General features: G+C 38.6%; 1 protein-coding gene across 1 annotated transcript; it reads left to right on the forward strand.

The window, feature by feature from the left end:
• Positions 1-218: 218 nt before the first annotated feature.
• Positions 219-25,175, forward strand: susd2 (sushi domain containing 2). The gene is made up of 14 exons (XM_061038363.1): positions 219-398; positions 594-792; positions 1,551-1,699; positions 2,964-3,321; positions 3,825-4,026; positions 4,705-4,790; positions 4,890-5,158; positions 6,223-6,366; positions 7,006-7,158; positions 8,111-8,362; positions 9,914-10,192; positions 10,527-10,703; positions 19,810-19,906; positions 24,341-25,175. Exons 1-14 carry the CDS (start codon positions 329-331, stop codon positions 24,354-24,356), a joined length of 2,451 nt encoding a protein of 816 aa, XP_060894346.1. The 5' UTR covers positions 219-328; the 3' UTR covers positions 24,357-25,175.
• The last annotated feature ends 2,736 nt before the right edge of the window (positions 25,176-27,911 follow it).

Consider the following 27,911-nt stretch of genomic DNA (forward strand, 5'->3'; position numbering starts at 1 on the left):
GCTCTCTTGGGCTCTGAAATAAACATGCTTTACTATTTGTCCATCTAACATCTAGACTAAACGGACCTAAGATGAGTCGGTGTGGTTTTTATATCAGTATGAACATTACACGTGTTTCAAAGTTACACCTGCAGAGAAAAACAACATTTTATACCCACCTGCCGAAGGTCTGTTAATTCATAACTTCAAAATTACAATCCAAACTGTGTCGTGAATGACCTTTGATACACTCAGTCACTTCACTATTTAGTGTCACATTCTCACAGTCTATGGTCAAAACAAACACTGTGTTGGAAAAGCAGTGGGTTTTTTTTTATCTCCATGAAACATGATAGACAACTTTCAAGGCACTTTTTGTCTCTGTGTTTTTTTTCTTTTTGTCGCTTCTGAAACAGCTGGTAAGTCATTCTTCAAAAGTATTTTATATGCGAAGTTCAACATTTGACTTAGTACAACAAGCTAAATGACGAGTTTTAAGCAGTACATTTTTTTTTCAACTTTATGGACGGATACTGTTTTTAGAGAGCATTGTGCTGTGTTTTTTTTTTTTTTTACTAAGTAGTCTAGCTGAAGTTTTTTTTTCTTTTCTGTAGGGCAGTCATGCAGGGGAAAGTGTGGAGACATTATGGAGGATTGCTCCTGCCACACAACCTGTGTGTCTTTGCTTACCTGCTGCACAGACTACAACCAGTCCTGTTTGCAGGTGACTCCTTACTCTAGCTCCATGCTGGGAGGAAGAGCTCTAAGGATCCTCAATTTGGTCCTTCATCCTGGTGGGCAACTTCACTGCAGGTTTGTGTTCATGTGACACACACTCACACACACACACACACACACACACACACACACACACACACACACACACACACACACACACACACACACACATGCACAGAAGATCAACATGATTTACAGCTGAAGTTAACACAAAGGATTCAAACAGTATTCATGGGTGTTTTTACAGCTAACAAAAGACATATTTTACAGTAGTTCTGTTTTTTTGCAATGTACTATCCAATAACAAAGTTTGTTCATAATTTTTTGTTCACATTCTATTTTGTGTCTTTAGAAGAGACATAGCAATCCTAAGAAAAACATGCACATGAGTGAATTCATACACAATTTTGTAACCCAGAAGCAAAAAATCAATATGTTTGACTCAACTTATTGGAAAGAAAACTACTCAAGCAGAATGTTGTAACATTTTTTCCGAACATGCTGCCTGAACTAATACAGAAAATATGCAGCCTTTTTGATTAAATATTGTTATTCTCTCATAATGAAGCATGAACATAATTTCTCTATTACAGATTAGCAATGATTTTATTTCACTTCTTATCACGGTAAATTCCAATCATTGACTCGTGTTTTAAGCAGTAAATTCCAACCTGAGATGAACTTTTTCTTTTATTGTGTTGTGCAAATTTCATGTTGCACTTGAATTTTTTAATATGCTGAACTGCAGATTATCAGAGTCCTAACAAGGGACATTTGAACAAAGAACTGGTGTTAGCAAACTAAGAAATCAAGTTTGTCTGTTTCTCCTGCAGTTTCAAAGGCAAAATTGACCGAGAGGGCTTTATTGATGCTGAAGGCCGTGCCTTCTGTATCACCCCTTTATTGTATGAGACGGGTTGGGTTCCATTTACTGTCTCAACAGATGGACTACATTTTGACAGATCTGGAGAGTACTTGTCAGGTATGTGGCTAAAAACAAAAACTATGATTATCCATTTAGGTATTTGGAAAAACTTTTTTGACATAGAATCCATAACACACTGCACTGATTTAGTATCCATCATGATTAATTATTAAAAAATTCTGATGGAAAGAGAACTTGTTAGGAAGTTGTAGCTTTCCAGGTTAAAGTTCCTGTTGGGTACTTTTGGATTGTGTTGATTTTGGGGACCCCTGTGAACAAAGTAGTGCTTAATTGCTAAGCTTGTCCTGTGCATTTATTAGTAGTGCATGTGACCTCATATCCAAAAATATCACTAATCATGAATCTTTACTTTGGCAAATCATTGCTGTCTTTGTTGTTGTAGTTCTGTTTGTATGTGTCCATCTTTTTCTTTCTGCATCTCCCTAAAGAAAGGCTGTTTTGTCAGGGAGCTGTTAAACGCCTCATCTGATACCCTAACTGGCAGCAGCATTTTCAGGGATTGAAAGAACAACATAGAAGTAATCAATCCTCAAACTGATTGTACTCCTTTTCAGACACTGTTACTTTTGTCTTTTTGTTGTTGTTTATTTTAATTTAATTTTGTTTCGAAATGAAAACATTCATTCATTCATTATCACGTTTACTTACGTAGGTCATACGGAGGCATCAGCATGAATTTCATTCTGTTACATAACCAGCTAAAAACTGGTTAGCTTTAAAATATGTTCGCACTAAAAAAATAAGAAATGGTTTCATTAAGATAATGGTCAATAGACTAAAGACATAGACAAGACATTTTTTGAGGTACCTACTTCTGCTGACCAACATACAGCAGCTGTTTCATTAGAAGTTGTAATTTATCAAATTTCCTTTTTCTGCAGATTTGTTTTTCTACTATCTTTTTTTTTTTTTTTTTTACCTCACACATTCTTCCTGTAGATCTGAGCTTTATGTATAAAGTGGACTAAAACTGCTACAGAAGTGCTTTAAGCCTGCATTCTTTCTGCTGGTCAAAAGGGGGCAGCCTCTTCAAGTCTACAAGAAAATGATCCTACTTCTCCACCTACCTGTTATTGACATGTGTTACCACAGCAACCTGTCAATGGGAACAGAGGGACGTATAAGGGGAAATTAGTATATGCTAAATTTTAGGCAAAAAATTTGCAAAAATGAATGTTGAAGTCACTGTGGCTACATCCACTTTTAATACACAGTCTATGCTTCGGATTAGCGAATCTCTAGCTGAATCAAAACAGTTTTTCCTTTTAATATTAACTGTTTACCGTCTTCAATGTATTAGTGCATCCCAGTAAAGCAGAACCTGCCTTTGAAGTCATCCTGGTGAATGCAACATATTGGCAGAACTACGACCACCGAAGCAACACAGGACGGCTTGAGATGATGTGGAACAGCTCTTTGATTGCAGCAGAGAAGGTCAACATAGAGCTGTGGGGTTACAGGGAGTCCAGCAGGAGCACAGAGGGAGGAACAGGCGGATCACCGTCTTTGCAGGCCGAGCTGAGCTATCTGTACTCTGTGGGCAGGAATCAGCCCAACACTGGTGCCTTCAGCTTCATCCCTGAGCCCTCACAGGACTACTCTGAGTGGGAGCTGGGGAACATTCGCATCACTGCCATTTTTAAGCCAGAAGGAGCAAGGTAACCATATTACAAGTCAAGTCAATTTACTAGTGTTAAAGAAAAGTATGCAAACTAAGAATTCATCTAAAGAAGACATTTTTCTGCTTATATGTAGCCAGTGCTTTGCGATCGCACATTCAAGTACAGTAAGCTTGTCACCCTTTGCCCTGGAGAATAATCGGAAATGTCTTTATTTTTTTTTCTGATATTTTATTGACTAAACTGAATAATTCATTGTTGAAATAGATAATGACCTTTTTTATCAGCCATAACTTTTAACATTGATTGTACCTTCTTTTTAAAAAATCTGAAGGGGCGCTGGTGGCTCAGTGGTTAGTGCGCACGCCCCATGTTTGGAGGCTATGGTCCTCCAAATGGGCGTCCCAGGGTTCGAATCCAACCTGTGGCTCCTTTCCCGCATGTCATTCCCTACTCTCCCCTCCCTGATTTCCAACTCTATCCACTTTCCTATCTCTCCATTAAAAGCCCATAAAAAAAATCTGAAGATTGTTTATATGCAGGGATGTGCAGTGTCTCTGGAGCGGGGGTCACGTGTTAGCCTGGCACCTGGAACAGACTTTCAGAGATGACTCTGCAGCATGGGCCAGAAACAAGTGTCTACAGTGGGACATGCTGGAGAAGAAGCTGCCTAACTTCCTAGATGAACTCATCGAATGTCCTTGCACCCTGGCTCAGGCCCGAGCAGACACCAGCAGGTTTCATGTGAGTGCACTTCAAAGAATTCATTTTTCATTGTTTGATGATATTTTGGTATCATGCAGTTATGATGAACATAATTAAGCTGTAGCTGTAATAATGTAGTATCATTGTAACCAGTTTTGATCAAATCAAATATTTTATATTATACATATTGTAAATAAAAACTTTCTTTTTTTCTCCAATTCAATTGAATTCATTATGTTACTGTCTAAAATAGATACTGATTGATGCTTGTCGGTTTAAAGTAGAGTATCATCTACTTGTTAAAGTAATGCTTATTCAAGTGTTCATTTGTAACAGTTTGATTTAGTACTTTAAATTATAATCTTGTGACTGTGGGGGAAACTGGGGGTGTGGTTAGCATGAAAGGGATTGCAGACAAGATGTTCCGCATGACATATTATGAATTTTCAATTATACCTTTGTTAGAGGAAACATATCAAAGAAATGTAAAAGTGGTATTTATTAAAGTCAGAAAAAAGCTATGTTAGATCATGCTGATCATGCTTAAATCAGAGTCTCTGAACAGTGTTGTGATGGTTGTGTTAAAGTCAACTGAATTTAAGGCTGATCAATCAGTATTGTTTCTTAATATTATGTGTAAATAATACCAAATCGTATTAAATCACATGTATGTTATTTCTTTATTTAGACTTGTTTGTATGCACTGTGTTATTTTAGACTGACTATAGCTGTGACATTGAGAGGGGTAGTGTCTGCACTTACCACCCAGGGAGTGTCCACTGTGTCAGAGCAATTCAGGCCAGGTAGGAGTGGCAAGAGGACCAATCAAGTTGATCTATATTTAAAAGAACAAATGGGAGTATTTTCCCCACTTAACATGATTTTTCTTGGCATAATTCCAGTCCAACACATGGCTCAGGGCAGCAATGCTGCTATGACAACACAGGAGCTCTAGTTCTGACAGGAGACTCGATCGGTGGCAGCACCCCGGACAGAGCTCACGACTGGGGATCGCCGCCGTACGGGGAGCCACCACGAGTGCCCGGGTACTCCCACTGGCTTTATGATGTTGTAACTTTCAATTACTGCTGCCTGTGGTCAGACAACTGTCAGATTTACTTCAACCATCGACCTTCTAGCGGATGTCAAAACTACAAGCCGCCAAGAGCTGGTGAGACCTTTCACAAGTCAAAACAAGATTATATAAAAAACAAATTTTGATTAAGCAGACTGCCACAACATGCTTAATGGTGCTTAATTATGGTGCGTTCTAAATGATAACTCCTTTGTGCGAATGGGAGAGCGGGGTTGGAGGTATGCTGCTGGAGAAGAGAGGAGGCGTCGAATGGTTTCATTCTGTTGCTCAGGGGCAAAATTTACTGGATCAAAAAGCTGCACATTCTTCCTTTCAGACCTAATTAACCGGATATTTTAAATCAGATTTTGAACCGTTTGTGTTCCATTAGTTGGTCACATCATATGCAACTTTGTTTTTCCTTTTTCCCTTGTAAAATGCATCATTTTTCTTAATAAGTATATGCATTTTATAAAGAGGGATGTCTCGTTACATTGATGCACATGTTGGGAGACAGTTCAGTTTTCTAAGCAGAGGATTAATGAACAGTCAAATGGATTTTCTGTGTTTTTTTTATAACAAGCAGGCAACGTTTTTGTAATTTTGTGTTGATTATCGGCATAATATTATATGTGATATTAGATTTTTTTTTTTTTTAAATATATACATTATTATAAATCGAAACATATTGAGTGTAGTTTCTGTTTTCCAAAGTAAAATCTTGGGGAAAACTTTAGCTGTAAAAGTCTGTTAAAGTACCTCACACACTGTAAGAAAGAGAGTTAGGGTTTATGTGTGTTTGTTAATCTTAATATAAGTCTCTGTGTGGCTACACACACACACACACACACACACACACACACACTGTACTTTGCAAATTGTAACTCCAGGAGCAGGTAACACCAGATCAGCTTGCAGGAGAAGTAAATATATTACAGCCTGCGACTGAGTGTTAAGATGTGGAAATATATTAGATCATGCAACTCACTACCTGCTCCCCAGAGACTTTAAACACAACTGCAGCCCACCTACTGATATTATAAACAAAAAACAATGTTTAGATGAATGAGATATCAACAGTACGCCATAAAAAAACATGTTTTTGCCAAAATGACATTTGATGTAAACACATCCTCGCCGTGTTTCTCGACACCTTGCAGGTGTCGTCCTGGGGGATCCACATTTCATAACGTTCGATGGCCTCAGCTACACTTTCAATGGCAAAGGAGAGTATAACCTCGTGACATCACCACACAAAGAACTGAGTGTTCAAGTCAGAACAGAACGGGTGAAACTCAAGAATGGTGAGTCCACATTTGATGTGAAAGCCCTGTCCATGTCCTCTCTTTGAACTCCATGATTCTGCTGCATCTCTCTGTTTCAGCTCACAGCTTTCTCTGGATTAAACTTGTTCCAGGACTTCTTCAGAGAGAAATATTTTATTGTTTGATTATTCCTTTTTTTATCAGCCACAAGATTGATTATCTGCCTTGAGTGTTTGTTGAAACATCTGAACATTGTTGTTCTCTTGTGAAATATTCTTAGTCTTTCTCTGCTTGCTCTCTGCAGTATCATTAAAGGTTCACTCTTATCTCTTTAAACGCTCCTGATCTTGGCACTGTTAAATGAAAGCCTATTTCCTTAGTTCTCTCTCGTTTTCACTCTGTATCTGTCCTGGGGTCAAATGTATTAAAGAAGAACAGATGTGAGCTTCATTGTTTAGAATTACCTCCAAACCATTACACAACAAACATGGTTCAAGTGACTGTAGATGGCCAGATGACATTAATATTGTTCCCATTAGATCAGCGGAGTCAAACATCTGGATTCATTTAATATTGCAGAGACTTAAGCCATGATCAAACCATTGACTTTAGGGTACTAACTACATAGTAAAACAGCCACTAAGATTTAACTTTGTGATGTTTATGTCCACTGACCAGGTACCTTGGCAAAAGCCACAGGGCTATCATCAGTGGCTGTGAAGGAGAAAGCCTCTGATATCATCGAAGTGCGTCTTGCAGAGGGCCAGCTTCAGGTGCTTAGGAACCAAAAAGTCCTTCTGTTCACCGAGCAAAGATCGATGGCCCTGCACGGTGAGAAAATTCAACACACTTCTCGCTAACTTTGATAGCAAGAGGAAGCTTTTCCTTGCCATGAAATATTGTCATCTGAAGTCAGTAACCTTGACATCTAAGTTTTGCATTTGTATATCTTGGGAGGACAAAAGATACATTCCGGCACCAAGCTGCAACCTCCGGTGTTGAAAAATGCTGATGCGGAAGTGCAAAAACCTGCAGTTCCTTAAGTGTCCACATGAGGCTGGCTCCAAATGGCAAATAATCCCCATTAGGTCCCATAGTAAAATGCCCGTAGAGGTTAGCATTTCCAACATGTTGACTGCCATTGTTCAGTTTCAAAATGCCTCTTCAGAAACAAACGGTTGATGATACTGAGTCCATGTCCATGTTTTATCCAGTCTTTTCCCGGAACTCACTCTTTATTAACTCGTGACTGACTTGACTTGGGTGGACAACCCAGGTATATTAGCAGACAAAAAAGTACATTTGTTGGCCTTATTAAGCATTTGACCTTTCGAAATTCTTTATCCATAATTTTTTTTTGTTTTGATAAATGTCCCCTCGATCTATACCTGTCAGGTAGGCCTACATGTTGAAAGACGCCTCCTCTTGACTGGTCATCCTTTAAGTGCACTGATTTAGCAGCAACCTCTTCCTTTGTCTGATGTAGACAAACGGTACTTATGACCTTGGTTTAAAAGTTGTGGTGCAGATTTCATTCATAAACACTATTATACAAAAAAAGAATAAAGTACATTAAAACAGACGTATCAGCAAACAAGGGAATTCTTTTCAACAGACGAATTACCTCCCCCCCCATTCATACACACATATTAACACCTACACACATGCTTTTTTAAATTTTGCTTTGTTTTTTTTGTTTTGTTTATTTCATAAGTGTCGTTTTTGCTTACAGTCTATATGCTGTTAAGGTATTAAAAATGCAAACTCTATCTCTCTTTTCCAGGAGTGTTTGTGTTCGCCCCCTGCCCACAGAATGTGACGATAACCTTCCGGTCTGGTGCTGGTGTGGAGGTCTGTGTGCATGAAGGAACCATGGCAGCGTCTGTCCTGCTTCCAACAGAGTTTAGCAACCAAACGCAGGGTCTCCTCGGTCTGATGAACTCTGACCAATCAGATGACCTGTTAACTCAGGCTGGACAGGTCCTCTCTCCAGCACATGCCACGGCAGAGGAAATCTTTACCTTTGGAGCTGGCTGTGAGTGTGAAAGATCAGTAACTTAATGTTTTCGAAACTCTAAAGCAGCAACACTTTTGAACTTCTCTTCTTGATTTGAGTACAGAGCCATGTTGCATGTTACAAAGGCCAAGAGCTTATATAATTTTGTCTTCATAAATTATATCTCTATTTGAGCCCCATTTGGCTTCAATTGTAACGCATGTCCCGAGAGTGCAAAGGAAGAAAACAAGCCATATGTTCACAGTTAGAACAGCTGTGATGGATAACAGAGAGGTGTCGGGGGCTGTGACCATACTGTGCAAGTACAACCAGAGAGTATACCTAAATACTAATAATGTTCCAACAATAGTTGTACTACATATCCTTCAAAAACCACTGGATAGCTTTCCTTTCATTGGCTTAAACTTAAGTCATTTGTCGTAGTGTAAGTGCAGCGAACGCCAACTTTAAGCTCGTTGGAAATGATAGATCGACATGTCAGCACCCTGTGTGTGTCCTGCCCTGATCCATCTGAGTGATGTTTCTTTTTCCAAATAATAACTTGCCTCATAGACTCATTTTCTTTCTGTCTTTGTTGAAGAGTATATTTTGAGCAAGCAGTAAGAGTAATTAAACGTATCTTCTGTGGCCTCCGTAGCAATAGTCCCCATTAGTGTTTGTAATTAGTTGCTATTAGATGAGTGTGGATGACATTTTTACATAAACATGGGAAACGGCTGACACTAAGTTCCCCTCAATACTATTGCAGTTAAGATACAGACATTTAAGTTTTATTATTTTGAGTGTCCCCTTATCTCAGAATTGTCTGAGCACTAAGTTGTAGTAACAAGCTGACCATAGCAGCATGTCAGGTTTTTGCATTGCTCGATGTGCTTTGTCCTCTGTAGAGTGTCGAAGAGACAACATTTTTTTTGTAAGAGAAACAAATTTTATTTGGTTTATTTTTCTTAAAGTTTTTTTTTACCTTAACATAACATCCATCCAAAAATAAAATAGTCTTAAAACATGTCATCCCTAGCTTTGATTAAAGTTACACTGTACACAAGAAGTGTACTGTTCTTCTTTTGCACCAGAGGTTGCTTGAAGCATCAACAATAAAGATATTAATGCTGTATGTTCCTGTTATGGAGAAGAATGAACAAGTCCATTTTAGGAGATGATAAATGATGCTATCAAATCAATGCATTGACTGGCAAATAAGCTAATAACCAAAACAGCATGCATGGCATTTTCTGTGATATTTCTAAGACTGATATCATTATTGAAGTAACTCCTGTTGCAATGACACCTTGTATCAGTCAGTATATTTCTTATGCATATTTTAATGTCAACCTACATAAGCTTCTCTTGCAGAATATTCAGCTGAACCTTTTAAATACTGCATGTGTGTTTGAACAGGACAGCAATCAAAGATGTCAGATGTTGTGTTATGTTGTACTCTTCTGAGATCACAACTTAACTGACTTCCATTTACGTAGTCTAGGAATATGTTTTTAAACATGTACTTTTTTAAGAATCTCTAAATCCTGTTGGTTTTACACCTGAACTGTTCTTTTTTTTAATTCACAGGGAACATCTCAAAGAATTCCTCTCTTTTCACTTATGACACAAAGTATCTTTTGGATAACTACTATTCCCCACCCAGCCATGATCCTGCTTTTGTTCCTGCCTTTTGTCTTCCTGAGAGCCCTGATGACCCGCTGGTGGCAGACATGTTGAAGATGTGCTCTGGAGAAGGAGCAGAGTTTTGTAAATATGATACCCTGACTTCCCAGAGCCTCACAATGGGAAACGCCACACTCAGGGCCTACCAGAATTACCAGGTCCTAATGGAAGCCCTGCAGCCAGGTATCCCAGGAAACAAGATTAATCCCTGCTCATTCTTTGTTGTCATTAATACTCATGAACAAAAACATGGTGATCTGTTCTGTTTCTAGCAGTGCTAAAGATGAACTATATATTTTCTGAGTGCAAACGTGCTTAGAATGGCTCCCATTCAATAATTTCATGCTTGAAAATGAAGCATACAGGACATGTAATGGTAGAAAGCCTTAATGAAGGGGAAATAATTTGATTTTAAAGCAACTCGTGCTCATAAGCATATTGTTAAAAAAAAGATTAACATTAATCAAAACAAGATTTTACTTTGAATTGGACTTTTGAATGTCTTTGTTTGCATTAGTGTTGTCTTGTGGCTGGCTTCCTACACCCAGGAATGGGAAGAAAAATGGGACCCATTACCTAGAGGGAAACACTCTGAGCTTCACCTGCAGAGAAGGCCATATACTGTATGGGTCATCAGAGCGTACCTGTCTGCATGATGGGGTCTGGACTGGAGAGCAACCTTACTGTATAACAGGTCAGTTCTGATATCAAACCACCATGTTGAGTACATGGACTGTATCAAAGACTCTTGTTTGAGAAGTGAGGCCAATGCAGAAGTTCCTTAAACCTGCATTATGTGTTATGGCCCACAGGGGGCAGCGCCACTGGTATAAAAATAAGTCTGGTTTTATAAAACTAAAGAGAAAAAAGTTGGCTGATTTTTGTTTTATTTTTTACTTCAGCTTATGTGTTGTGTTTGATTTATGGTGTCAAGCTCTAGTTTTACGTCTTCTTTAAAACAGCTTGAATTTAAAAAAATGTATTGTCTTATTAAATGTGAAATCAATAATACAGCAGGCTATGCTTTACGGCTTGGCTATCTATGATCATATAATCCATGGCAGCTGTTCTCCCTGTCATCCAAATAAGGTCACTTCTGGTTGTGAAAAAACAAAAAGGCTCAAATGTTCAACTTGAGGCTTTACAAGAGGGGTTCAAAAACAAATATATAAAATATATTGTGAGAGGAAAGCTCCAATAATATCAGAACAGTTTTATTGTTGGTGCACAAACTGATTTTTTTGACAGAGTACAAGAAATAAGGGAATGTGAAGTCTATTTTAATAGAAAATGAATGGATTTAAAAAGATTTCTTCTAGCAATCGCATTAGCATATGACAACAACATAAAAGATACAAATACATGTTTTATCATCGTGATTTGCTATCTGCTGTCTGCACGTTGAATTTCATACACAATGATGATATATATAGTTTACAAAAATAACATTTTAAATAATTATCCATGAAGGTCAGGTTGCAATTCACTTCCATTACAAGAATAAAATGGTTGAATTGAGGTTAAAATATGTAAAACCATGAAGTTCTCACAGGTTTAAGTAAGTTTTCATCCATATCATTTGAATCATTATGCAATGTGTTTATTTAGTATTTTAGTTTTATTCTCTTGTGAAGTTTGCTGCATTTCTTCAGAAAAGTTAGCAAAAATAAATAAAAGCGTTACTTACTATTAGTTCTGTTTTGTATTGGGTTAGGGTTAGTGGTTAGTAACTATGATTGGCAGCACCTTCCGATGAGAACTGCGAGGGACTATGGGAACGCTCTTCATCTCATCCAGTCTCTTTGAAAGCAGAGATTCAATCGACTCTGAGCTCAGCTCCTCATGCAAACCATTAGCTACAAAGTAATAAACGTCTGATCCTGGATTGGTTTAGCTTTCTCTTTGTTAATTAGAAGCACCTGGTTCCTTCTTATGGTTTCATTCATCATACCAACTGTGAACTCTCAGATTATTGTTGCACTGACCAGCTGTCGCCATCTGGTGGCAGTGTTTCCCACTGAATATGTTATATATATACATAAAAAATCTGTTTAAAATATTTTCTGAATGTTGAAACCTTTTAAATAAAGAAGTTACAACACAGTAATTATTCATCCATACTGCAGCTATAGCTAGATTTAAGGAAAGCAGATATTTTATTATGATTTAGGATAACCTTTACAGCTTTTTGGGGTAGTTTACTTGTAGATATATTTTTTGTTGTTTTTTGGGTTTTTTTTTTAATGTCCGAGTGTGTGTTTCTGTTTGTTTGTTTTTTCTCCTTAGCTTGTTTTTGTAGATTTTTTTTTCAAGTTTCCCAGGGGGATTTTTAAAAAACATTTTTTTTTTTTTTTTTTTTTTACAGATTTAGTTAACACTCTTTGAGGATAATCTTTTTGATAGAAGACCTGGCCAAACAGAGAAAATCATGACTTAAAGCAAGTCATTTTAATCAAAGCAAAGGTGCAGTTCAATTCATGAATCCAAAAGTATAATTTCAAAACAAAGTTAAGGCCCGGGGATTTTGTCTTCAGGTCTTTAAAAGTATATTTTAGATTTCAAACAAATTCAACCATTTGATATAAAGAACAACACTTACAGCCCATTTCCTGCTCACTGGATAAACATTTGGAACAGACAAGATATGAAACTAAGGGCACCACAGAGAGTGCCTTCCATCCCTCTCCTTTGACTTGTCATTTATCTGAAAAAAACACAATAGATGTCTGCTTTTACACTAGTAGTTTACACTATAGGTTATATATTATGGGTTTTGTCTTTTTTGAGCAGCTGGGAGATGAGAGGAAGCAGAGAAAAGAAGCCAGCTAGTGATCTGCCTCCACGGTCATTCTGTCATGGGTTTACCCCAGACCTCCATCCTTTCCTTGTTAGAGCTGCAAACAGAGACTTCCTCTACATAGTGATCGGGTTGAATAGACTTCACATGTCTGATTTGGTAACAGCCGGCTAGTTCCCAGCTGGACACAATAGATCCTAACTTCTTCTAGACTTCTTCTTTAGAGAAACACATTTGTTTTCTGACTTGGTTATCTAGTGCAGACCTGTTTAGAAATGTTTTCCGGTGAAGCTGTGTTTCATATAAATAACTCAATATACTTCTAATCATGACTGCTTATCTTTTGTCAGTTGCATTACTTATCGTACCTTATACACAGACTCTTACTCCTCCCCACAGACATTGTATTAACAAACATTTTCCACATGTGACACAATGAACAACACTCACTCACACCTCTGAGAACACTGTGTCTATAAACTGCACAGACCCCTTTTATTCAACACTGCAAAGTTTCCCTAAATCTTTGGTATCTTTGCACATTTCTCTACAAAACTTTGCAGCCCCTGACATCCTAAAATCAGATTTTTAGTGTCTGTTTCTTCCTTTAGTACTGATGCATTCATTGTTATTTATCAAAGTACCAAGTCAAAATCCTTTAATGTGAAAGTGTTTGAACTTGATTCTGATTCAGTATGCAGCTAGAGATAAAGCTCACTGACACATACATTAAGTTTATATGAACACAGGGCTTTTCACAAACATACGGCGTATTCAGCCAGTAGAAAAAGTATGGAGCACAGTTTAATACCTCTACTATCATACACATGGTATTTATTATGACACATCTTTGGTGAGTTTGCTAACCACATTATAAACAGTTTGGTGATAATTGCAAAGGAGAATAAGGCCTCTTGTGAGTTTTAGCCCAGACTTTTCCTAGACTATTTCTATTTTCAAAACAATGCCTATTCTTAACTGATCAGATTTAGACCTTATTAATTCATTTTTGACTGTTTATACAGTTAAATATTACCTTACCAGGCGCTGATGGAAAGCCCTGTGAACATGCATGAACACTATCATGCAGAACTAATGCAGCACCTTTGAATTGTGTGCAGACAAACACAAAGCTGGGCATTTTTAGCAATGATCACACTTGCACTCACACTCTCATTAGAAAAAATCAGAGATAAAAAACTGTCAACATGACCTGAGGTGCTCAAAGGTGTCACATGAGCTGTTACCTAAACGCCATTCACAACGTGACCTCCAGCCACGTAAACAACACTAAACACAGAGTGAGCAGGAGACGCCCTGACGGATCTCCCCTCCCTCCCCTTAATATGAATCAACGCAGCATGATGTGAAGGCTCCACAGCCAGAGAATTGTAGCCATTGTTTAGATGAAAAAGGCATGCCGCGGAACAACAAATGCCACAGCATCCAGTTTGACTTCTTCTCTGAGTCACTCAAATGAGCCGCTTTTGAAATGGTTCCTTTCAGCAGAGGCGGCACTAAGTCCAATCAATCACAAGTGAATCTCTGTATGAATATCTTCTATTACTTACAGCCCCACCTATTTGAGATGGATTATAACCGTGCTGCCCTTCTTGTCTATTTGCTTTGTATCCTCCTTTGACAGAGGTGTGGTGAAATTGGGTGATCAATGTCGGTATCTTCAGCTGGAATTACGGGATATAAAGTCTTTTGATCCAAGCAAATACAGGGCCATGGGAGACTTCAGAACGATTATGATATGGAGTATACTAGCTTGGCTGCTCCTTGTCATGGTATTCTGAAAAACAATAGCTCTGGTTGAGTATCAGATGCAAACCAAAAACAGGATCACCTACACTTTAATGGTATTTTGATATTAATAGAGTTCCTATTTTTTCCGATTTTATGAAAGGTGACAGTTGCAAGATCCTGTAGCTTCGAAATACAAGGCATGATGATGATATAATGTAGAATGACAGTTCTGATCAGTTTTTTGTCCCCTTTTGTACTTAATGTAAAACAAATCCATAGATCTAATATATGAGGTGGTGTATTTGTGTCGGTCATGCTAATATGGCAGCATAAAAATCAAACCTCTTTTCCAAGGCACACATCTGTGACCCACTGAAAACAGCTCAGAGAACCACTTTTAGGTCCTGACCCACCACTAGAAACCACAGGTTGAGAGGACTTTACTGTTTGAATGGGAGAACTTGAAGAATATCCATTTGATTACAAATACCAAATAGTTCATGTCAGACTTTACTCAAAGTGATGTAAAGAAAATTCCCTAGTACCAGCCTGAACAGAGGACACAGGGCACACTAGAAGTACAAGAATGAGATGGTGCCAATATAAACATGGCAATATTGATTTATTCATTAGAAGTTTTTTTTGTCTTTATTCTTTAGTTGACTTAGAGTGTAGGCCCACAGCACATGGCAGGATTAGTGAGAAAATGTGCTTTAATTCAATTTGACCTGGTAAGCAGCTGATTTGTTGCACAAAAGCATGTTGATATCTGAAGACACACCAAACTGTCAGTTCACAAAGATAAACAGAAAGATAGACCAATTCAAATGTTGCTCACATCAAGACAGCAGAAACATGATTTGATTTAGACCTACAGTGATAGATACTGTACTCATCCAAAAACTACAAGTTTAGTTAATGTTTTATTTTACAGTATACAAACTACCAACTGAGTTTAGAGCAGAAGTATCTGTATTTTATGTTCTAATATCATCAATCCGACTGAAACAGGTTTCTACACTTTATGTTAAGGAGAAGTATTTTTAGAAGACCAGTGGAACAAGGTGGATTCAAATATATTGGAATTAGCATGTCTTGGGGTGGCAGTAGCTCAGTCTGTAGGGATTAGGGTTGGGAATCGGAGTGTTGTTGGTTCAAGTCCCGGCATGGACCAAGCCTGGGAATAGGTCTGTTTTGCTGGACAGGTGCAAGTCCACTGTATAAAGTGGACTAGAGTGTAAAACTGAATTTCCCCTTGCGGGATTAATAAAGGATAAATTATTATTATTATTGCTATTAAATCTGCATGATCTGCTTTGAATGAGGCAATAACTTAAATAGTTTATGGTGACAATTAATTGAGCATTAAGTGAGGAACAATGTTATAAAATCTCTTCTAAGAAATGTAATCTTTTCCAGAATGGCTGCGGGTGAAAACAAAGATGTGTAGCAACATCAGTTCTTTACAAGGACAAGATGTTTTATGAGAAGTTTGAGAGGAAATGTGTAACTTTAATGTCCAATGAATGCAGATGTTTTAGTTCTGTTCGTGCTGCGACCACTCAGTGCTCATGCTTGGCTTTTCTCTTTACTCTGATGTTTTTATGACTGAGCTTTATTTTTACTTTTATGTGGATAGTTTTTTTTAGTAAAAGTCGCTTTCAATAAGACCTCTTTACCCAGAAGCGCTGCTTGTCAACATGCAAGGCAGGCGACTCCTTGGGGCCCCAGGCCAGCAGGGGGCCCCTGACAGCTGACAATCTTTAGTATAGCGGCTCAAATTGTGAAAAATTAGCTATGAAATAGTGAAACCTCCCTAAGGGGGCCTCATGAACAGTACTCAATCTCAGTTACAGCATTCACACTTCATAACAAGTAAAACAATGTTAGCGGGGGGGAAAAAAACAAAAAAACATGGTCTCTGCCAATGCCATAGTTCACCGGGTCAGATAACTTATTATGTAATGGTGATGGACAAAATTTCGAGGGGCCCCCGGTGTTTTTTTCTTTTTGCCTAAGACCCCAACAGACTCTAGAATGGCCATTGTCTTTCTGTGATGTCGAAACATTTCATGGAGCACCTTTAATGGACTACACTCACTTATAATAATTACATGTTTTTAATTACTTCATGAAGGTATTACACAAACATTTACATACAGAGATATACACACCTGGCCTCAGGGTCCACAAAGGTTAGCTGTTGAAGATGAGTCTAATACCTTCAGACACCTGTTAACGGATTATACAGATTTGAATCTCTGACCACTGATGGAGTTGAGAAAAATCTGGTTTACGGCCATGAAATAAGTTTAGTTTAGTTTGTTTTCTACTTGGCTTTCTTTTTTTGAGTTTGTGAAGAAAAGGGCATGCATGTTTAGTTTGTACATGGAACATTTGCTGTTGGATATTTCCTGTGTGACAGGTACAGTAGTTCAAATTCCGAAAATACTTGCCCCCATCGCATTAAGTCAACCAGTGGGAGAAACTGACGTCATATGACAACAGTAAGGCACAAACTGTTACCAAGGAGAGAAACAATCTGCAGAATTATTTTGAGATGATATCAGCACTGTCCAAAAGACTCTATCTTACAAAATGCTCTGTGATAAGAGCGTGTCTTAGGGGTGTGTGGACGTGTTGGGGTTATGAAAACAGTCTTAGATTTCTGATTGGTATCGCCTGTTTGCAATTTCTCTCGGGTATTAACTCTAAAGAAAGGGATTGAACAATAGTGAGCCCAGGTACTCTGAAAGATTTCGAGATTTGAAAGGGTATTTTTCAGTATTCTTGTCCATGGGCCCTTTTTAATTGTTGTGGGCAAAGACAGCCAATCAAAGTACATCCACTGAAAGTGAAGACGTTTGTTCTGTTTTTTTAAACTTGCAAAATACATTCCATTGTGCTTTGAGAAAACAACAGACTCCAGCAAGAAAACAATCATGTTACCCACAACACAGGAGTGATTTTCTACCAATTTCTTGATAGGTTTGTTTGTTTGTTTGTTTGTTTGTTTGTTTCATTCATTGTTTGCTACATACATACATACAGTATTATGTTGGATCGCAGTTTACCATTCAAACCAACAAAATCACACATCTGCATAATCTTCCAAACCAAAGCAGCAGTGGAGTAGCAACTTTTGTAAAATGACTTGTTTCCTCAATAGATTGGTGGCTTTACTCTTTCAAAAAAGGGTCGACTCCGTAGGGCTCCTTTCTGTGCTTTTGTCAGACTCTAATGATAGAGACCTAAGCCTATTCAGTGGCTGCTCACTGAAGAAATCACTAGGGCAATTTCAAAATGTCATCTTCGAGAGTTAGATTCCAAAGTATATTGAAATGTTTATTGCATACACTTTTAAGCTAATAGTAAAAATTCAACTTAAAAAATGATTATGTTTATCCATTTCCATTGTAAATGTACATACAGGAAGTCGTTTTACACTTTAACTTTTTCATAGTATAGAATATGTTTTTCTAACCCCTTAACTTGTTCTGCCCAACTCTATGATGCCTCTACTGCGATAATGCCCTAAAATCATTGGAAATGTTCTGGTCCAAAGTGGGCACTATTGCTCCCTCCAGCTTTGCTATTTGATCGTTGCAGGCAGGCGTTCAGTGAAGTAATGATACAGCTTTGGGGTCTTGCCAGAAGAAAAAAAAGGGGGAATGTAACACTTCTGGACGGCCAGTCCTCCACATGTTCCCAGTATAATTATAATCTGGGCAGTTTGTAACACTGATGCAGAATGCTCAGCCTCCAGCAGCTTAATGCCAGTGCTGCTGCATCCAAGGCCTGACCATGTGTAGCAGAACTGATTGGTTTAGAAACTACAGGGAATATTTGTATACATGGGTGTGTATTTCACTGTGATTTTGTGTGTGTGTGTGTGTGTGTGTGTGTGGGGAGGGGGGGGGGGTGTGTGTGTGTGTGTGATGTTCCCAGCCTGATGGATTTTTAAGGACCAACACCTGCAGTGGCTTCCTGACAAACATAAACCATACTTGTCATATGTCTGAGCATTCATGCCTCAGAGAATGACTGAACCATGTCTGTTTACTCGTTTGCCTTGAGAAAATAAAACACCTTGCCCAGTATACTGTAGGACAGTGAAGTCAAATACATTAAAAAAAACAGTTCACTGAACTTGTCCTAGCCCTGAGGAAAGTTCCACATGCTCTTACGTATTTGATCACAACATTAACTAATCTGTAACAAACAATGTCAAAGGAAAGCTTGTGAAAATCTAGTAAATGATGGCTTCATCAGTCCAGCCACCATTATTCTCATTGTAAATATGTGTGAAGCCAATGTGCCTTTTTTGTTTTGTTGGATCCCCTTTGTAATGATTTTCATGGATTTGCTGACATACTGGCAAAACACAGCAGGCTTTTGTTGGATGGCTGTTCTTGTGAGTGGATATAAGGACAAAGGCTGCACTTCTTGTCAATTGTGTATTCATATTAGTGTAAAATATGTTTATGATCTAATCTAGGTTACCTTGAAACCGGTATTGATATTCTTTGTCAACTATAATAGAGATTCATTTCTGCACAGTTTTTTAACACATTTTTTCAACATTAACTACTCGTAAGTAATTGCTACAGCACCTACTTCTATCTTCTAAAAAATAATGTTTGCAGGATATATTGATAGCAGAGTTTCAAAAATGTGATTGGTTGAAGCAATACCTTTGTGATCATTTATATGTATTAAATTCACTTTCTCAATGTTTCACTTCATTATTTTTTTAAATATATATGTAATCCTTTCAACCAAGGACAGAAATAAATACAAAAAGTAATTTTTAGATTGCAATAATAATATTTAACCTCTGCATTTGAATTTCCCGTAAGCAATGGATCACAGCCATTGTGACGTACACTAAGGCTATCTTGCTCGCAGATTACCTTCAATTGGTCTAGCGTGATCCTTTTTCCTTAACCCTTTATTAACAGTCAAAAAAGGGTATTTCACGATACATTTCAGTCACACCTGGCAAGATCTACACCCATACTTACCTCAGAGAGTCAACCCTACGTCCACCGTGGGATAATAAGAAGCACCAACAGATGCCTCTCTCAAAGAACTCATGACTTTTCATTGAGAGTTCCTCTCTAGTGTTTCCCACATGCATTTACTTTTATCATTAATGGAACCCTACATATTTTGTATTGATTCAAGTAGGTTAAAAAGGGACGACGGCTGATAGCAGTGAGTTATATGTGCTGCTCTGATTTTTATACAGATGATAAGGTGGGGTTCATCCTTGGAGCTGTTGGTTCCCTCTCAGCATTTGTCACAGTGGGAGTAATGATCCGACTGCACAGCAGAAGGCAGGAAAGGTGAGTTAAAACATACTTCAATTAAAATATCCCATATTCCACTGGTTCTACGAAATCCAATTCTGGTAACATAAACGTTACTAATATTAAATAGGGAGGAGGGCGTAAGGGTCTACAATGCTCTCTTTAGCGGTTCAGTCTACTTTGACACTTAATTACTGCTGCACTCGTTGACAATTTTTTAGGTCTCCAAAAATGTGTCTTGAAAAAATAAATATTCATAAATGTGATCAAAGTAGAGAAACTGGTCAGTGTCTAAAAATACTTGGGTCAATACTTTTGTTCTGACTATTTCTTAAAAAAACATTATTGTTGCAGGTAAAGACTGTGTGGGGGCGTGGCCAATAACATTAGATTGACATCTCTCATGTTTGATCAACATCTCCCTCCCTGGCTCCCCAAGCAGCAATGGCAAGAGCACCCAAGCGTAGTTTATCCTTTTGAGCCGACTAATTCCAAGTTAAACAACTTAAGGAAGCAGAGGCCATTATTTCAGTTTGTCACTAATTGATTATAATTATTTTTTCCAAATGATTCCAGAGTAGATAAATTAGCATGAACAATATGAGCATGTAAGCTGAGATGTCCATATTTGTTCTCAGAATTTTTAGTGCAGTGTTATGTATTACAACGTTTCATGGTTTGCTAGTTCCATTTAAATAAAGAACTTAACTCTTCCTGCCAACACTCAACTGATGCTTAAAGAACACTACCATAGTGATGCAGGCCTGGCTGGTAGTTTGAAAAAATAAACCGTGCCAAATTAATATACAATACCTGAAACCTACACGATTAACTTAACAAGACAATTTTGAATGTGGCTTGAACATAATTTCTATGAGCGCTACAAGTTGGAACAGTGGTTAGCACTGCTGCCTCACAGTAGTGCAGGGCCTCTCTGTGTGGAGTTTGTTCTCCCCGTGTTTTGGTAGGTTGTCTCCGGGTACTCCGCCTTCCTCCCACAAGCCAAAGACATACTTGTGAGGTTAACTGGTGACTCTAAACTGGCCGTAGGAGTGTGAGCATGAATGTTATTCTGTCTTTGTATGTCAGCCTTGTGACTGACTTCCAACCAGTCCGAGGTGTATCCTGCCTCATGCCCAATGACAGCTATGATCGGCTCCAGCCCCCCCCACGACCCCAAACGGGAAAAACTGTTTGGATAATGGTTTAGTGGATCATTTCTGTTACTTTGTATTATCCTACCAGTATGTATGTATGTTTCAATCCAAATATATTTACAGAGCTATTGTGGATTCGGTTTTCCTGTAGTTACCAGTTTGATTAAAAATATGTGCTTTAATTGGTAGTTTTTTATGCTCAGCTAAGTCTATACATATTATTCCACTATTGTACAAATAGTGTTTTACTTCCTCCACAGGCCAATCATTTGCTGATGTATTCCAAATTCCTGGTAAGATGAGAACCTTGATGAGGTATCTGTCATTGGTATCCAGTAATAGCCATCCTTATATATTTCATTCTGTCTTTCATTGAAAGATGAGTTGTAGGAAATACAGTAGAATAGGAGGCATAGCTAGAGGTTCTCTCCCCCTCCCATCTCCTCCCAGCAATCAGAACCTTTTTTCATGTCACAACAAAGACAGAAAACACAAAAGCAGCGAATCCCACCTGCCTGTTTGAAATATCACATGTCCAAGCCTTCAAGTTTTACTCATAAATGTTCTTTATGATCAGATCAAAACAAAATAAAACCATATACCCTGTGGGATCATATATGACTTCAGTCCAGAGAAAGGAGAGGCTAGCTCCTAGGTAGCTCCTGGGCGTACACTAGCAAATTAAAGGCTTGTTTTATGGGCTCATAGACTTCATCTGGGCTTTTCCCCACCATAATTCCAGCAAGGGAAGTAAGAAGGTTCATGTCAGGAGTCACGGCTCACCTCCAGCCCCCAGCAGCACTTAGGGCAGGCAGGCGATGAAACTACTATGTTTTTAAGTTTCAAGGGCAAGGATCGAGCACACCTGCTCTCTCTTGAAGCCTTGATCATGAGAGGCCAGGTGTAAAAAGAGATGAGTGTCAAGAGGTTTGCAGATCTGAGGGAGGTAATGTCACACACACAACATGCTGGTGCACATGCTAACAGAGGAGACCTGGGACACACACACACAGCCTGGAAATATGCTGTGTGCACAGTAGCGGAAATTAATAGAAAAAAAAAAAATCGTATGCATACCTTTAGTGTGAGCGGTCATGATGACATGCATAAACACACACAAGTATACACACTCCCCTACCAACAAGTGCAGACACACTGGCTCCTTTCAACATCAGAGACAGAGCAGGATAGATGTAGCAGGGGTCGTACTGTATTTCAGATCATGTTTAGGTTGCCTGTCTGGTGGAAAGAAGCGGTTGTAATATACAACTCTGTGTGTGAATGTGTGTGTGTGTGTGTGTGTGTGTGTGCGACAGGTAGATAGTGAAGGTCTCCTGTGCCTCAGTTTCCTGTGTCTGAGAATCAGGACTGCTCGGGTACTTTCCACTTCTCGGTTTACTCAGCAGGTCTCAACAGGTCTTCTGGCAGCTCACCACAGTAGCAAGAAACTCATTACCATTACACTGTAAGATGTGTGTATGTGTGTGTATGTGTGTGTACCATCATCTCTTCTTCACTTCTGTTATTATTATATTACCTGAAATATGGCACATCAAAAGATAAAGGGGGGCTTTGTTAGATAAGAAAGTGAGATAAAACATTTGCAAAGCAATTCAGGTTTCCTGTCCCTCTTTAAGATCTGCCAAAAAAAAATCTGATATGATCATCACTGTGTCGATTAATGATTTCAACCTCTCGTTACTTTATTCTGTTATCTCTGAAAAATCTCATTGAAATATCTTCAGTCACATGACTGGCGCAGAGGCCTGCAGGGATTTTTTTGGGGGAAAGTGGTATCCACCAAAACGATGCATGTTTACACTACCAATTGCTGAATAACAGACCCTTATACAGCACCAGGGACACTATTTACATTGCTTGAAACAGCAAAATCCTTCCATAACTTTACTTTAGTGAATTGTACATTTATCTAGTTAAGAATCCTTCCCATTATAAAGCCCATAGGATACAAGCTTAAAAAAAGGTAATGACAACTTTATGTATTTGTGATGCGGGTGGGTCAACAATGCTGCCATTTGGGAGGTGAAGGGCAGAAAAGTCTTCATCATCAATGTAAAGTTGAGTGCTAATTAGCCAACATTTGCAAGTCAAGGTAACCTAACATTAGTGTCAGGATCACTGTCAGCTGTCACTTTCAGTCAGTAATCTGAGTTAGTTATCGAATTTCCCTCTGGGATCAATAAAGTATTTCTGATTCTGATTCTGATAAAAAGTGAATACTATTTTGTTTAAGTTAACACAATATCTTATCAGCAGGGTGAGGAGAAGTCTGTTGTTTTCGTCCCCTCACCAGAGACAGCGTAGCGTCTAATAGCATTAATCAACAATCTCCTCCTCTCTGGGTTTTCTTTGTCAGGCACTTCTGCAAGTGTGTGATGTCATGTGAAAAGAATGAATTGTCAGATGATGATGAAATAGCCTCTGGGAGTGATGGCCACGTTTTCGTATACTTCTGCATGGTGTAGTCAACATTTAGTAATAAATGACCTCAAATGACTTACTTTTCCAAATGTTTACAATGTTGGATAGAGTTGGTGTTGAGACATAGCGCCTACGAGCTGGTTCTTGCATATAGATATCTGTTTTAAAGACATCAACTAAAGCTAAACGCTCATAAGATGATTGCTGATGGGTGCTGGGGTTGCATTACGGCAGATTATATTTTACCATTTTTGCTCTGCAATAAGCCTGTTCTCCTGGGTTCAGGCAATGCTCACTGCAATACTAGTTGATTATACGCAAACCATAAAGTGGAACCAAAACTCTTTGCGTAACAAAATCTCATCCCACACCAACAGATTTTGCATTTTCCCCCCCACGATATTTTTTGGCCTTTTTGCCTTTATTTTGATTGGACAGTGAAGAGAGACAGAACATGTTGGGATGCGAGAGCAGGTGACAAATTATTATAATCAAATCCCCCTGGACAGGATGGCATGTTTTTTTGTAGGGCCTTCATCTGTTGATGATTTCTTTCTGCTTCATTGTATAAATGTTTCAGTAATGATAACAGAGAACAAAGTTTTATCCTCCATAGAGCTTTCAGCCCTCTGAGATAGTAATGGTTTACCGGTACTTGCAATGCTAGCGGTAATAGGGGGAAATGCTCAACAGAAAAAAATCAGTACGCAGTACAAACTATCTTCATGATTCTCCTTTTCAATATGGAGAAGTGAGGAGAGTCTTTAAAACAAAGAAAGAAGAAGCAGTCTTTACATTGTTTATTGAATTTGTACGTTTCTGTTTTTATTTAATGCTTTAATTCAAACTTCTTTTTGTTTTGTGTTTTCAGAGAGAAAAAAGGGTAACTGGACCGGAAGGTAACCTGAGAGCAATCTTGTAAAACAATCAAAGTCCTCTTTGATTATGGATTATATTATCTTATCAACTTTGATATTGATAAGTTGATATACAATTATATAACTCTCTCATCTAAACCTACAACTGTATAGACTTAAAAAAAAAAAAACTTGTTAAGAGCTGAGAATTTGGAAACTACAAACAGTCATGTTGCTTTCCATGCTGATGGTCATCTTTTGACCTCTTGACCCGATCAGGAAAACCTCAGACACTAACTAAGCTTTCAGCATGTTATTTGGCCGCATGTTATCTTACTCTCTTGTTTAGTTTGGAAAACTTCCAGGCTGTGGTAAATGGCGCATGAGTTGGGGATTGAGGGTATTGAAGTAGAAGCAGAAATGCCAGGATTGTTTTTGTATTCCCGTTTTGCATGACTGAACATTCTGTCTCCGCTAGGGAGAGAATTGTATAAATAATACTACAAGGAGATATCATCATTACAATCAACACTCCATCCTCCGGTTCAGTTTGAAATGAGACCAGATGTGTTCATGTTGAACGTGAAGTGAACCTGATCATTTTTTTGGTTCAAAGACTTCAAACTTATATGCAGCCTTTGTGTGGGCTCACAGCCTTCACTCAAACGAAGGGTTTTTGCTGAGAGACTGAGGGAGAGAAAAACACAAATGTCACATAAAGGTCAACTCTTATCGCACAATATCAACACTTGCCTTCTTTGCACTGCTACATATCTGTACTCAAAGACAGAGGAATTGATGATGAATATGAATGTTTAAATTCCACATCAATAAACGATCAGAAATCAAGGGTCACAACCTCTTCTATTAAGCAGATGTTTGGTGTCTTACACAGCAGCATGCCCTATCCCACAGACCAGCATCTCATGTTACCCACATGCCCTTCTCCTTTTCTTTGAACCTGACTTTCTTCTCCTTTCCAAAACAAAGTCCTGAGGGGGGGGGGGGGGGGGCAAAGTGACAGGGTCCTGTGTGGCTGATCCCTGGAGTGATAGGATGAGGTCCAGCTGTGCAAGAAGAAGGGTTCTTCTTGGAGGCTAATTGAAATAACCTGGTCTGCTGGACAGGGAAGGCTTTGAAGTTTGTTTTGGGGGTTTTGTTTGCAGCATGTGAACACTGTTTTCGATCTAGCAGTTGTGCAATACCTGCTGACACTGGCAGTTGTTGCCACTGTGTCATGCCTAAGGGATTCTTTGGTCTCTTTTTGTTTTTTTGTGCATTATAAGTTTCCCTTTTTTTTTTCTTCTTTTGTTTTTGTGTATCTCCCTGTTTTTTACATGTGACTTTCTTTATCCATCTCTCTCTTTCTGCCTCTCCTTCCACTTTCTCAGCCATCTGATCTAATTGCAGCAGTTGGCAGTTCACCAGTCAGTCTGGTTCTCTGCAAGCTCTATTGCTAAGTTGCTTGCTCTAGTTGGATTAATGTTGGGTCTCTTCAAATAACATAATAAATAGTGTGGTCTAGATCAGGGCTCTCTGACCTTTTTCCACCTGAGAGCACTTGCATCACATCGCGTATGTTTAGTCACATGATCAAAACAAATGAACCAGCTGAATTAAGCTACTTCCTCTCGTCGGTCACGGCTTCCTTCACAAACACGCTGCTGATGAATGGCTTTTAAAGTCCTCTGAGATCATTTTACTGTAACTACTGTAGGTGCTTTATAAAAAGATATTGATTGATCGATCGATTGATTGGCATTATTAAAACACATTAAGATCCTTTAAGAGTACAAAATAAGAACACATGCATCAGGTATTGAAACAGGCCCCCCACACAAAGAAGAAGTAAGCCTCCCTGTGATTGGCCATAGGAGTTCTTTTCACAGTATCAGCTCAGATCTGACTCTGATCTGCCTGTATAATCTCTTAACTGGGTGCAAATTTTCCTGCTTTCATGTGTCAGCCAGGACTTAGAGGAGAGGCAATGGAGCAAGCTGCTGCGTCTGTTTGCTGAGTCAGATGCTGATTAATTGCATCTGGAGGAAAGTCAAGGTTTTTCATCTCTGTGGGGGCCTGATCTAACCCCGAATGCTTATGCACGCTTATCATCCCAACAGCCCGCCGTAATTAGTTCAATCAAATACAAACATGACTAAATGCTAATGTGCTCTGTGGAAGCCTGTTGCTTTCACGTGGGACTTTTCCCGTTTCTCAGATCTACTCTACATCCCTTGATTAGAATGAAAGGCTTCTGAAGTGGCTTTTGGACGAGGCTTTTGTTTCGAGGGTGTGTGTGTGTTTTATTTTTTGTTTCATGTCAACTCCAGCTTTGCAGGTGTGCTTTGTCCATAACCTCTTAATACCTCATGGTGGAGCATCGTCTTCTGATGTTAACTCTAAATTTTAAGGCGTAGGTTGAAACAAAGATGGATGTCAGGATTAAGGGTGTGCCCGAACACTGTGAACAACTCTGGATGCGTATCCTGGAATGTAATTCAAAACCAACACTTAGAAATATTCATTATTGATTGAACTTATTTAACTTTATTTTAAATTCTCTTTACACAAACATAGAAGTATGTTTAACTAATTAAAAGTCTTCCCAACTTGTGACATGAAGTCAAAACTCAGTCAAAGATGGTAAAAAAAAATAGAACATAGTATGTATTGCATATAAATAGACGTTATTACATATGTATGGAAACACTGTACCAGCACAATGCAAATAAAACACAGATATTAACCTTATATTTTATTAGTGAAAAAAATTAACTTGATTACTTTTAGAAAAATATTTTATTTTTTCATGTCATTTTTTTTCATGCATTTTACATTTTCCATCACTTGTAGTCTCCACCATATTTGGTGTTGGCATGCTACCTTTCATAAACAGAAGGAAAAAAATCTCCTCATAAGTGGTTAAAGGAATATTACCAGTCTTTTCAGAGCAGCGACTCTTAGATCACCAAGCAAAGAACTCACTCCTAAATCGTCTGTTTGACCTAAAGTGTAGTGGCCCTTCAAACACAAACTACTCTTGACATTAACACTCTGTATAACTCTACCGCTCACAGGCCAGCTACTGGTGTTCCCCTTCCCTAGTCATCAACATCTGAGGCTGAACTTCATCCCCCTGAGGCAATATAATCCACTCAGCAACCAGTGGCCCTTAGGACCCGAGGCTCATTTTTCATTGGAGTCAGTTCTTTTTTTAAAGAAGCACGTCATTCTCTCAGGCCACAGAAAAGGCAGATACCTCACTTTACTACACCACAGATGAGAGTAGCAGAGCAAAACAGACCCAGCATGCCCAATCCACCCCTACAGATGTTCGTCCTAGCCCATGCCCGACACAGGAAGCCATTAAAGAGTAAATCAATCAGCCGGCTCTGTGGAAACGGGACAAACCTCCATGGAAAGCATGTGGAGGGGCACGTTGCCAGAGGACTGAGATGCTATACGCAACTTGTACCAAATATAAATTCATTGCAGACTCTTGGAAACTGGTGTTTTCATAAACACCATGAAATGGTGGAAGCAATTTCCCTGTTTTGGACTGATTCAAATGCAAAGCAGCGGAGG

The sequence above is a fragment of the Labrus mixtus genome, chromosome 5, assembly GCF_963584025.1.
Source record: "Labrus mixtus chromosome 5, fLabMix1.1, whole genome shotgun sequence".
NCBI lineage: Eukaryota > Metazoa > Chordata > Actinopteri > Labriformes > Labridae > Labrus > Labrus mixtus.